Here is a 12,700-nt window from a genome sequence, read left to right on the forward strand (position 1 = left end):
TGATTCACAGTGGACCTGCGTGGAGAGCGTGGGAGCCCAAGTTCGGAACACCAGCGGCAGACTCAACACACCAGCCCTGGAACGTGAGGTGAGCCGAACCTCAATAGCCCGAGACACCAGCGGGCAAGCGGAAAGAGGAGACTAGAGGGAACGAGGCTTAAAACTCCGGGAGGAAAAGTTCACCAGGCTAACTAGAAGAGAGAGAGAAAAAAAAAAGAAAAAAAGTGACCGATACGGACATGAGTTTCTCTCTCTCTGCTCTCCCCTCAAAGGCGAGCAAGACAAAGAGCAGGCGCCATTTTGGACTTACAGAATTACTTCCCTTTTGAATCAAAAAAAAAAAAAAAGAATGAAAGAAAGAGAGATTTACCACGCCTAACCTGGGAGGGTCACCTTTGACACACCCTCAGCCCTGAGGAACCAAACACAGCTCTCAGGCCACACTCATCTCAAGCCTCTAAGGCTCCACCGAAAGCAGACAGTCCCCTTAATATAGAGCCATAGTGTAACAAGAAAAAACACCACAGTGAAGAAACCAAATATCTCCAACATGCCAAACAACAAACGCAAAAACCGAGGTAACAAGAACAAGGAAGACACTATGACGCCCCCAAATGAAAAAGACACCCCAATTCAAGATTATGAAGATGATGAGATAGAAGAAATGCAAGAAGCAGATCTCAAAAAATTGATAAGAACATGGCCGCCTCCGCTTAGGAGCTTGGGCAGTTTTAGGGGCCGCGGCCGCGGGCAGGAAAGCGCCCCTCTTCCTCCTCGCCCAAGCCCAGCCTGACTCCCCATGACCGCCCCCCGCCCCGCAGCCAAGGGACGTCGCCCCAGCCCCCGGATCTAACACGGAAGCCCGGGTCAGGGGCCGCGGCAGGAGGAGGAGGAGGAGGGCGACCCGGTCGGACCCGCGTCCCTCTTTGGCCGGCGCGGCGCCTCCACCGGAGCCATGACCTCGCTGACCCAGCGCAGCTCGGGCCTGGTGCAGCGGCGCATCCAGGCCTCCCGCCACGCCGCTGACAAGGAGAGTGCGGCGGGTGGCGGCGGCAGCGGCAGAGCCGCCACGACGAGCAGGACGACGACGACAAGGGCGACTCCAAGGAAACCCGGCTGACCCTGATGGAGGAGGTGCTCTTGCTGGGCCTCAAGGACCGAGAGGGTTACACATCATTTTGGAATGACTGCATATCATCTGGATTACGTGGCTGTATGTTAATTGAACTAGCATTGAGAGGAAGGTTGCAACTAGAGGCTTGTGGAATGAGACGTAAAAGTCTATTAACAAGAAAGGTGATCTGTAAGTCGGATGCTCCCACAGGGGATGTTCTCCTTGACGAAGCTCTAAAGCACGTTAAGGAGACGCAGCCTCCAGAAACCATGCAGAACTGGATTGAATTACTTAGCGGTGAGACTTGGAACCCATTAAAATTGCATTATCAGTTAAGAAACGTGCGGGAACGATTAGCTAAAAACCTGGTGGAAAAGGGTGTATTGACAACAGAGAAACAGAACTTCCTACTTTTTGACATGACGACACATCCTCTTCCCAACAACAACATTAAGCAGCGCCTCATCAAGAAGGTACAAGAAGCAGTTCTTGACAAGTGGGTGAACGACCCTCACCGCATGGACAAGCGCTTGCTGGCCCTCATCTACTTGGCCCAGGCCTCGGATGTCCTGGAGAACGCCTTGCTCCTCTTCTGGATGAGCAGTATGATTTAGCCACCAAGAGGGTGCGGCAGCTTCTCGACCTAGACCCGGAAGTGGAGTGTCTGAAGGCCAGCACCAATGAGGTTCTGTGGGCGGTGGTGGCGGCGTTCACCAAGTGACTGCTTGGAACGAAGCATTCTCCTTTCTCCCATGTAAACCAGTAGTTTTTTCTTCTACTGACTTCTGGTTTTCTGAAATTTGTACTTTCCCATACTGTAATTGGCTTTTGTTTTAGAAAATGGTGGGTGGCTTTTTCTTTTTCCTGTGTATGCAGGATTCTGCTGGTACGAGAGGCCTTCCTCTTTCTGTTTTTAACAACGTTTTACTGCCATATTGGCATTCCAGTCCCTGTTGGCAGTCTCACTGCTACCTGCTTTGGGGTTCTGGTACTTTGGCTTTCAGAGTACCCCAGGCCTCCTCTTCACATGCACAGCTTTTGGATCCCCTCAGCTTGAATCTCCCACGTGTGCATGTCCATCTTGTGTTCCGCCTGCGGTTCAGACAAGTGTCACACACGGCCTTCAGCTCACCAAAGGTAACTATCTGTATCTATTAGGACATTTTATACATAGACCTCAGTTGAGAGATGTATACTTAGCAAAATTATTTTTAAATTGAAACAGCAAATACTTAATATAAAATGCCCCTTGGATTTTGCTTCCCATGTAAATCTATTGTATTATTACACTTGTTATAATTTTAACTATTAAGTCATAAAGGTCCAGTTGTTTCACAAAGCCAGTTGGGGACGGGCTGCATTCCAGTTATGCTGTATATAGTTTCAATTATATATAAATTGCCCCTTCTCTGGCCACCCCTGCCCATCTTAGTATTTTGCAAGATTTAATTAATTGTGCACCTGGCACCCCTCATTTGCCTCAGTCATTGTTATTTGATGGTAAAATAGACCTCTCATTGAAGGAGAGAGAAAAGATGTGGCTCTGATTGGTCTCAGAATTTTTTGAGTTGTGCCATTCATGGTACTTTTTGCCTATGCATCTCCTTTCTGGATTTTTGGGGGGTGTCTTACTATTTTTATAATTTCTGTAGGGAAGAGGATTTTGACCAGTACTAATCTTGAGTACAGTTTTTTTTTTCTTCTTTTCTGTCCACAAGTAAATTAATGTCTGCTCTGAAATGTCATTTATCTACTCACACTTTGTTCGGGGGAGACAAATCAGATATCAGTGCTAGCAGATGTTGCATGTAAATTGGTAGCAAGTAATGACTACAACTCAGATGATTAAGAATTTTGTAACAGAAAGCTCTGCTATGTTTTAATTTTGATATACAATTATGGTTAGCACATCGTAAGATTATAAACCTTTGCTTTTTACAAGTTTATTTTTACTCTTTATCACTGTTTATCATACCACCATTGGTTTCACAATGTAAATATTATACATTGAACAAATTAAATGTCAAATTTTGTATTACAATAGTTCATGTTAATAGTGGGGCTTTCAGGTGTCTATAAAGATTTTTTTGGTTAACATTCATTGCAAAAGTACTAGATGGTGTATAACTCTAGAGTTGAATTTGAAGGGATTCCTAAATATGTATACTACCTTTTTATCTGAAGTAATAAATAAACTATGATCTTCAAAGTGCCTGAAAAAAAATGTATAAGAACATTAAGAAGTTCTCAAAAACAAATTCTTGAACTACAGAAATCCTTAATGGACAAGATAGAAAATCTGACTCGTGAAAATGAACTATTAAGGAGGAATCAAAATGAAATGAAACAACTAGTAGAACATGAAACTGTGATAGTGACAAAAAACCACAATGAAATGAAGAATTCAATAGATCAAATGACAAACACATTAGAAAGCCTCAAAAACAGAATGGGTGAAGCAGAAGAGAGAATATCGGACTTAGAAGACAGAGAACAGGAAAGGAAACAGTCAAATCAAAGAAAAGAAGAAGAAATCAGAAATCTAAAAAATACTGTCAGGAATCTACAGGATACTATTAAAAAACCCAACATTCGGGTTCTAGGAGTTCCTGAAGGCATGGAGAGGGAGAAAGGATTAGAAGGCCTTTTTAGTGAGATACTAGCAGAAAATTTCCCAGGTTTGGAGAAGGACAGAGGCATCCTAGTACAGGAAGCTCATAGAACCCCTAATAAACATGATCAAAAGAGATCCTCACCACGACAAGTCGTAATCAAACTCACCACAGTGAAACACAAAGAAAAGATCCTAAACTGTGCAAGAGAGAAACGCCAGATTACTCTCAGAGGATCTCCAATTAGACTCACAGCTGACTTCTCATCAGAAACCCTACAAGCTAGGAGAGAATGGTGAGATATTGCCCAGGTACTAAGAGAGAAAAACTGCCAGCCCAGAATATTATATCCTGCAAAGCTCTCATTTGTGAATGAAGGTGAAATAAAGACCTTTCACAGCAAAAAGAAATTGAAAGAATTTGTCGCCACTCATCCAGCCCTGCAAAAGATGCTTAAAGATGTGTTACATACAGACACACAGAAACACGGTCACCAATATGAAAGAAGGTAAAGGAAGGAAACCTCACAGCAAAAGATCACAGGAATCTCAAACCATATATTAGAAAATATCTTTGGCAAATGGCAGGGCAAAGTTACTCCTTCTCAATAGTCACATTGAATGTTAATGGCCTGAACTCTCCAGTTAAAAGACACCGATTGGCTGATTGGGTTAAGGAACAAAACCCATCTTTTTGCTGCTTACAAGAAACTCATCTTTCCAACAATGATCCATACAGGCTGAAAGTGAAAGGCTGGAAAAAGATATACCATGCCAACAGAAATGAAAAAAAAGCGGGCGTAGCCATCTTAATATCGGACAACATAAACTTTACCACAAAAACTGTTAGGAGAAACAAAGAGGGGCACTATTTAATGATTAAGGGATCCATTCAACAGGAAGATATAATGATTATCAATGTATATGCACCTAATTACAGGGCACCAGCTTATTTAAAAGACTTGTTAAGGGACTTAAAGGGAGACTTAGACCTCAGTACAATAGTACTGGGGGACTTCAATACTCCACTCTCAGAGATAGACAGATCAACAGGACAGAAGATCAACAAGGAGACAGTAGATTTAAATGATACTATAGCCCAAATGGATCTAACAGATATCTACAGAACATTTCATCCTACATCTAAGGACTTTACATTCTTCTAGCAGTATATGGAACCTTCTCTGGACTGACCACATACTAGGCCATAAAGCAAGTCTCAGCAAATTCAAAAGAATTAGAATCATACCATGCAGCTTCTCAGACCACAAAGGAATGAAATTGGAAATTAGCAACTCGGGAATCCCTAGAGCACGTGCAAACACATGGAGATTGAACAACATGCTCCTGAATGAACAATGGGTCATAGAAGAAATCAAAAGAGAAATCAAAAATTTTCTGGAAGTAAATGAGGATAAAAGCACAACATACCAAAACCTATGGGATACAATAAAAGCAGTGTTAAGAGGAAAGTTTATATCAATAGGTGCCTACATCAAGAAATTGGAAAGGCACCAAATAGATGAGCTTTCAAGTCATCTCAAGGATCTAGAAAATCTGCAGCAAACCAAACCCAAACCCAGTAGGAGAAGAGAAATAATTAAAATCAAAGAAATCAACAGGATTGAATAAAAAAAAATTACAAAAAATCAGCCAAACAAGGAGCTGGTTTTTTGAATAAATAAACAAAATGGACACCCCATTGGCCAAACTAACTAAAAAAAGAAGAGAAAAGACCCTAATCAATAGGATCAGAGATGAAATGGGAAACGTAACAACAGACGCCACAGAAATAAAAAGAATCATCAGAAATTACTACAAGGACTTGTATGCCAGCAAACAGGGAAATCTATCAGAAAAGGACAGATTCTTGGACACATACAACCTACCTAATGAGCCAGGAAGACATAGAAAACCTAAACAGACCCATAACTGACACAGAAACAGTAATAAAGGCCCTCCCAACAAAGAAAAGCCCAGGACTAGATGGATTCACTGCTGAGTTCTACCAGACATTTAGAGAAGAAACTAACTCCAATTCTTCTCAAACTATTCAAAACAATCGAAAAAGAGGGAATCCTCCCAAATTCTTTCTATGAAGCCAGCATCACCTTAATTCCTAATTCGGAAAAAATGCAGCACTGATAGAGAATTACAGACCAATATCCCTGATGAACATAGATGCAAAAATACTCAATAAAATTCTGGCCAATAGAATGCAACAACACATCAGAAACATCATCCACCCAGACCAAGTGGGATTTATCACTGGTATGCAGGGATGGTTCAATGTTCGCAAAACAATCAACGTAATACACTACATTAACAAACTTCAGAAGAAAAACCATATGATTCTCTCAATAGACGCAGAGAAAGCATTTGATAAAATACAACACCCTTTCATGATGAAAACTCTAAGCAAACTGGGTATGGAAGGAACATTCCTCAATACAATCAAAGCAATATATGAAAAGCCCACGGTCAACATCCTATTGATGGGGAAAAGTTTGAAGCGTTTCCGCTGAGATCTGGTACCAGACAGGGATGCCCACTCTCACCACTGCTATTCAATATAGTTCTGGAAGTTTTAGCCAGAGCTATTAGGCAAGAAAAAAGAAATTAAAGGGATACAAATTGGGAAGGAAGAACTCAAACTATCCCTCTTTGCAGATGATATGATTCTTTATTTAGGGGACCCAAAGAACTCTACTAAGAGACTATTGGAACTCATCGAAGAGTTTGGCAAAGTAGCAGGATATAAAATCAATGCACAAAAATCAACAGCCTATGTATACACAGACAATGCCACAGCTGAGGAAGAACTCCTAAGATCAATCCCGTTCACAATAGCTACAAAAACAAACAAATACCTTGGAATAAACTTAACCAAGGATGTTAAAGATCTCTACGATGAGAATTACAAAATCTTAAAGAAAGAAATAGAAGAGGATACAAAAAAATGGAGAAATCTTCCATGCTCATGGATTGGAAGAATCAATATCATCAAAATGTCTATTCTCCCAAAAGCAATTTATACATTCAATGCAATACCAATCAAGATCCCAAAGACCTTCTTCTCAGATCTGGAAAAAATAATGCTTAAATTCATATGGAGACACAGAAGACCTCGAATAGCCAAAGCAATCTTGTACAACAAAAACAAAGCCGGAGGCATCACAATACCAGATTTCAGGACATACTACAGGGCAGTTGTTATCAAAACAGCATGGTACTGGTACAGAAACAGATGGATAGACCAATGGAACAGAATAGAAACACCAGAAATCAATCCAAACATCTACAGCCAACTTATATTTGATCAAAGATCCAAAACTAATCCCTGGAATAAGGACAGCCTATTCAATAAATGGTGCTGAGAAAATTGGATGTCCACATGCAGAAGCTTGAAGAAAGACCCCTACCTTTCACCTTACACAAAAATTCACTCAACATGGATTAAAGACTTAAATCTATGACCCGAACCACCAAATTATTAGAGAGCATTGGAGAAACCCTGCAAGATATAGGTACAGGCAAAGACTTCTTGGAAAATACACCAGCAGCACAGGCAGTCAAAACCAAAATTAACATTTGGGATTACATCAAATTCAGAAGTTTCTGTACTTCAAAAGAAACAATCAGGAAAGTGAAGAGGCAACCGACAGAATGGGAAAAAAATATTTGCAAACTATACTACAGATAAAGGGTTGATAACCAGAATCTACAAAGAAATCAAGAAACTCCACGACAACAAAACAAACAACCCACTTAAGTGATGGGCCAAGGACCTCAATAAACATTTTTCAAAAGATGAAATCCAAATGGCCAACAGACACATGAAAAAATGTTCAGGATCACTAGCAATCAGGGAAATGCAAATCAAAACCACAATGAGGTTTCACCTCACCCCGGTGAGAATGGCTCACATTCAGAAATCAACTAACAATAGATGCTGGAGAGGATGTGGGGAAAAAGGGACACTAACCCACTGTTTGTGGGAATGCAAACTGGTTAAGCCACTATGGAGGTCACTCTGGAGATTCCTCAGAAACCTGAACATAACCCTACCATACAACCCAGCCATCCCACTCCTTGGAATATACCCAAAGGAAATTAAATTGGCTAATAAAAAAGCCATCTGCACATTAATGTTTATTGCAGCTCAATTCACAATAGCTAAGATCTGGAACCAACCCAAATGCCCATCAACAGTAGACTGGATAAAGAAATTATGGGACATATACTCCATAGAATACTATACAGCAGTAAGAAACAATGAAACCCAGTCATTTGCAACAAGATGGAGGAATCTGGAAAACATCATGCTGAGTGAGTTAAGCCAGTCCCAAAGAGAAAAATATCATTTGTTTTCCCTGATCGGTGACAACTGAGCACCAAAGGGGAAACCTGTTAAGTGAAATGGACACTATAAGAAACAGTGACCTGATCAGCTCTTGTCCTGACTCTAGATGTACAATGTAATACTTTATCATTTTTAGTATTTGCTGTTGTTGTTGTTGTTGTTCTAGTACTAGTGGTTGAACTCTGTAATTAACACACATTTATTCTTAGGTGTTTAAATTTTAACTGAAAGTGATCCCTGTTAAATTTCAGAGTGGAAAAAGAGAGGGAGGAGATATACAATTTGGGACATGCTCAATCAGACTTGCCCCAAATGATGGAGTTAGAAATGTGCCAGGGAATTCCAATAAATCCCATCAAGGTGGCATGTACCAATGCCATCTCACTAGTCCAAGTGATCAATTTCAGTTCACAATTGATGGCTCTGATAGGTTTAAGAGTCAAAGGGATCACACAAACAAGACAAGTGTCTACTAATACTAACTGATAGAATCAAAAAGGGAGAGAAAGATCCAACATGGGAAGTGGGATACACAGCAGACTCATAGAATGGCAGATGTCCTAAACCACACTCTGGCCTCAGAATCAGCCCTTAAGGCATTCGGATCTGGATGAAGAGCCCATGAGAGTATTGTAGGCATGGAAAGCCAAGATACCATGGAAAAGAAAAAAAAAAGAAGAAGACCTAAATGAAAGATCTCTGTGAGTGAGATCCCAGTGGAAAGAACGGGGCCATCAAAGAAGGAGGTACCTTTCTCTGAAGGGAGGAGAGAACTTCCACTTTTACTATGACCCTATCGGAATAAGATCAAAGTCAGCGAACTCTAAAGGCTTCCATAGCCCTGGCAACTCATGACTAGAGCCTAGGGAGATTACTGACGCCATGAACAGGAGTGTCAAATTGTTAAATCAGCAACAGAAGTCATTGTGTACTTACATCCCATGTGAGATCTGTCCTTAATGTGTTGTCTAATGTGCAGTGATGCTATAACTAGTACTGAAACAGTATTTTTACACTTTGTGTTTCTGCGTGGGTACAAACTGATGAGATCTTTACTAATTATATACTGAATTGATCTTCTGTATATAAAGATAATTGGAAATGAAAAAAAAAACCTGGTGTTAAATTGGAAATGGCATAGAAAATTAATTAATTTTTTTAAAAAAATATTATGTAGGATCTCTGTCTTTAATGTGCTGTACACTCTTATTTAACACTATAACTAGTACTCCAACAGTATTTTTTTTCACTTTGTGTTGCTATATGGGGGCAAACTGTTGAAATCGTTACCTAATATATACTAAACTGATCTTCTGTATATAAAGAGAATTGAAAATGAATCATGATATGATTGGAAGGGGAGAGGGAGCGGGAAAGGGGAGGGTTGTGGGTGGGAGGGAAGTTTTGGGAGGGGGAAGCCATTGTAACCCATAAGCTGTACTTTGGAAATTTATATTCATTAAATAAAAGTTTGAAAAAAAAAGAGTATGATGATACTTCTATTCCTCCTTCCCCATTCTTCCCCTCCCTTCACCTTCCCTTCCTATCTCTCCCTCTTTCCTTCCTCCCTTCGCCTCCCCTCCCCTCCCCTCCCCTCCCCCTTCCCTTCCCTTCCCCTCCTCTCCGCTCCCCTCTCCTCCCCTCCCTTCCCCTCTCCTCTCCTCTCCTCTTCTCTCCTCTCCTTCAACAACCAGGTGGTCAACCAAATGCTGCTACTCCAAATTGTTAAGTCAACAACAGGAGTCACTGTGTACTTACTCCTCATGTGGGATCTGTCCTTAATGTGTTGTCCAATGTGAAGAAATGCTATAACTAGTACTGCAACAGTATTTTACACTTTGTGTTTCTGTGTGGGTGGAAACTGATGAAATCTTTACTTAATATATACTAAATCGATCTTCTGTATATAAAGTTAATTGCAAATGAATCTTGATGTGAATGGAATGGGAGAGGGTGCAGGAGATGGGAGGCTTGCAAGTGGGAGGGAAATTATTGGGGGGGGGGAGCCATTGTAATCCATAAACTGTACTTTGGAAATTTATATTTACTAAATAAAAAAATTAAAAAAAGAAAGAAACAAAAAAAAGAAAGAAACATGGAAACACAGCCATCAATATGAAAGAAGTTAAAGGAAGGAAACCTCACAGCAAAAGATCATAGGAAGCTCAAGGGCTAAATACTTGTAAAATCCTACAGGTGCTTTCAAAAATACTGTGAAGTAAGCAAATGCATCCTGTTGGTTGATGAGTTTATAATTTTAAACATGTCAACTTAAAGTCTTTTGTCATCCAGAGTTATATATGATTTGCCGCTCAAAAAACCAAAGCGTTGTTGGTTCTGTGTTTAGCTGCCCTCCTATAGGTTCCTATGGACTTTTTCCAGCCACTTCTATTGTATTCAGTACTTTGAGATGGCTCTGTAAACAGATGAAGGCAATAATGTATTAACAGTACCAACTGAGAGAAAGTATGGTTAACTGAGGTTACTAAAAACAAAAAGCAACTCAAATCAATTGGCAATCTACAAAAAGAGTTAAAGATTTTAAAAGCTATTATTAAAATTGCTATATTGGTCTATTATGTTATGTTATATGTGTGTACATATTGTATGTCCACATAGGAAAATTTTATTAAGAGTTTTATTTTAATTGGCTTATAGATAAGATTGTCCATAAATTTAAGCTGCTAAAATTAATCAAAGATACATTTTAATTCGTGTGACCTGAATCTCTGCATCATATGTTTTAAACTTGTTGGTAGAAAGAAACTAAAAACATTTTATATGGTTGTGCTTAAGTTTACTGGTTAAACAAACTACACCATGTTAGATATTTAAGAGGTGTTTTCAAATACATGATTCTTAAAATTTATAGAAGGCATTGGACTTTATGTTAAATGTTTTCTTAAGTTGTTATCTAATGGTTGAAACGGTTTGCTAAGTATTCATGTGATATTGCTAATGTCAGCAAGCGATCTAGGACTTGCTCCCTCATTTCTCTATTCTAAGCCCAACTTGTTCTTTCATTTCTCTATTCTCCTCAAGGTAGGAAACTAATTCTATTATGAAGGAATCTGTAGGACGCACAATTTAATCTTTAGACCTTATAAAAGAGATGGCTAACATTTTTCTGTAATAGCATAGCCAAAATAAGAATTTAAATAATAATCTCATAGCTAGATTTACTTTGCCATCAGCGAAGTATACAGTAAGTAGAAAAAACCTCCCTTTCAGACCAAAGGGAAAGAAAGTTTTAAAGTGAGAATATAATTTTCCTCATGGGCATTGTCTGCCTTAGAAAAACTACTACAGAACATGCCTGTGACTATAGACTTGTAGTTCAGGCCACCAAAGATTAGAGATGGGAAACGGGCACTCCCTTGACTTGCATCCTCTGGTCTGCTTTAACACAAACCAGGAGGAAAAGAAAGCTAGGTATCAGAAGCAATGGGTGGCAGGCCTATTAATGGCTGATCTGTACAGTGATCTGCCCTCAAGGAGACCCAACAGGCCAGTCCACTGCAGTGGCTTTCAATGTGGTAAGCCTGGGCTTCAGCAGAAGTCAGCTTGTGAAGAGCCCTGGCAGCTCTGCCAAGAGTTGGATCACTGGAAATGGACCTGCCCTGGAGTCGAAGGATGCCCAGGTCAGAGCCACAGATCTTATTGGCTCTAAGCTGAAAAGCCCTTCACTCAGCCCAACTTCCAAAGTGACCACTGCAGCGGAGGGGATGGCCAAGCAGGGTCAGCAACATTGCAGGCAGAACTGTAAGTTTCTTGTTAGAGATGCCCCCTGCCTTTACCTGGCCAGCTCTCCTCCTAGGCCATCCAAGTAATGAAAGTCAACAGAGTGCCTTCCCCTAGGAGGTTCACACCTCCCTTAGGATGTACCTCATGTGAAGAGATAGATAGGTCTGGGCCTCTGAACTTACAAGGCCTAAAGCCCAACAGATTATTATCAAGCCCCTTCTGTCAGGTTCTATTTGCCTCTCAATCAGAAAACTTAATTGTAGCTTAGACAGCACCTTTCTTAGCTCCTCTAATAATGACTCTGTCCTTTGTTCTAGACCCTGTCTAGCGCACTTGGGCCTCATTCCTTTGTAATCATAACCTCTACTCTACCTCCAATGGCTCTACTCCCAACCTGTGTACTGATGGTCCTCTTCTCCACTTAATGCTGTATAATTGTTCAGACCTGGTTAATGCCACTCTTAGGATCATTGGTTACTATCCTCACCCTGTCATTTATGACCTTGTCTAAATATGATCAGAATCAGCGAACTTGGAAGGCTTCCAACGCATGACGACAGCCTAGGGTGGTTACTGGTGCCATAAACTAGTTGGGTCAACAACAGGAATCACTGTGCACTTGCTCCTCATGTGGGATCTCTGTCCTTAATGTGCTGTTCATTGTGATTTAATGCTATAACTAGTACTCAAACAGTATGTTTCACTTTGTGTTTCTATGTGGGTGCAAACTGTTGAAATCTTTACTTAATGTATACTAAATTGATCTTCTGTATATAAAGAGAATTGAAAATGAATCTTGATGTGAATGGAAGGGGAGAGGGAGCGGGAGAGGGGAGGGTTGCGTGTGGGAGGGAACTTATGGGAGGGG

At 40.5% G+C, this 12,700-nt stretch overlaps 1 protein-coding gene across 1 annotated transcript; it reads left to right on the forward strand.

The window, feature by feature from the left end:
* The first annotated feature begins 955 nt into the window (after positions 1-955).
* LOC133760048 (Golgi phosphoprotein 3-like) lies at positions 956-3,294 on the forward strand. The gene is given in 3 exon segments (XM_062191940.1): positions 956-1,055; positions 1,058-1,693; positions 1,696-3,294. Coding segments are annotated over 3 exon segments (876 nt in total). The 3' UTR covers positions 1,836-3,294.
* Positions 3,295-12,700: the final 9,406 nt, after the last annotated feature.

The sequence above is a fragment of the Lepus europaeus genome, chromosome 5, assembly GCF_033115175.1.
Source record: "Lepus europaeus isolate LE1 chromosome 5, mLepTim1.pri, whole genome shotgun sequence".
Taxonomy (NCBI): Eukaryota; Metazoa; Chordata; class Mammalia; order Lagomorpha; family Leporidae; genus Lepus; species Lepus europaeus.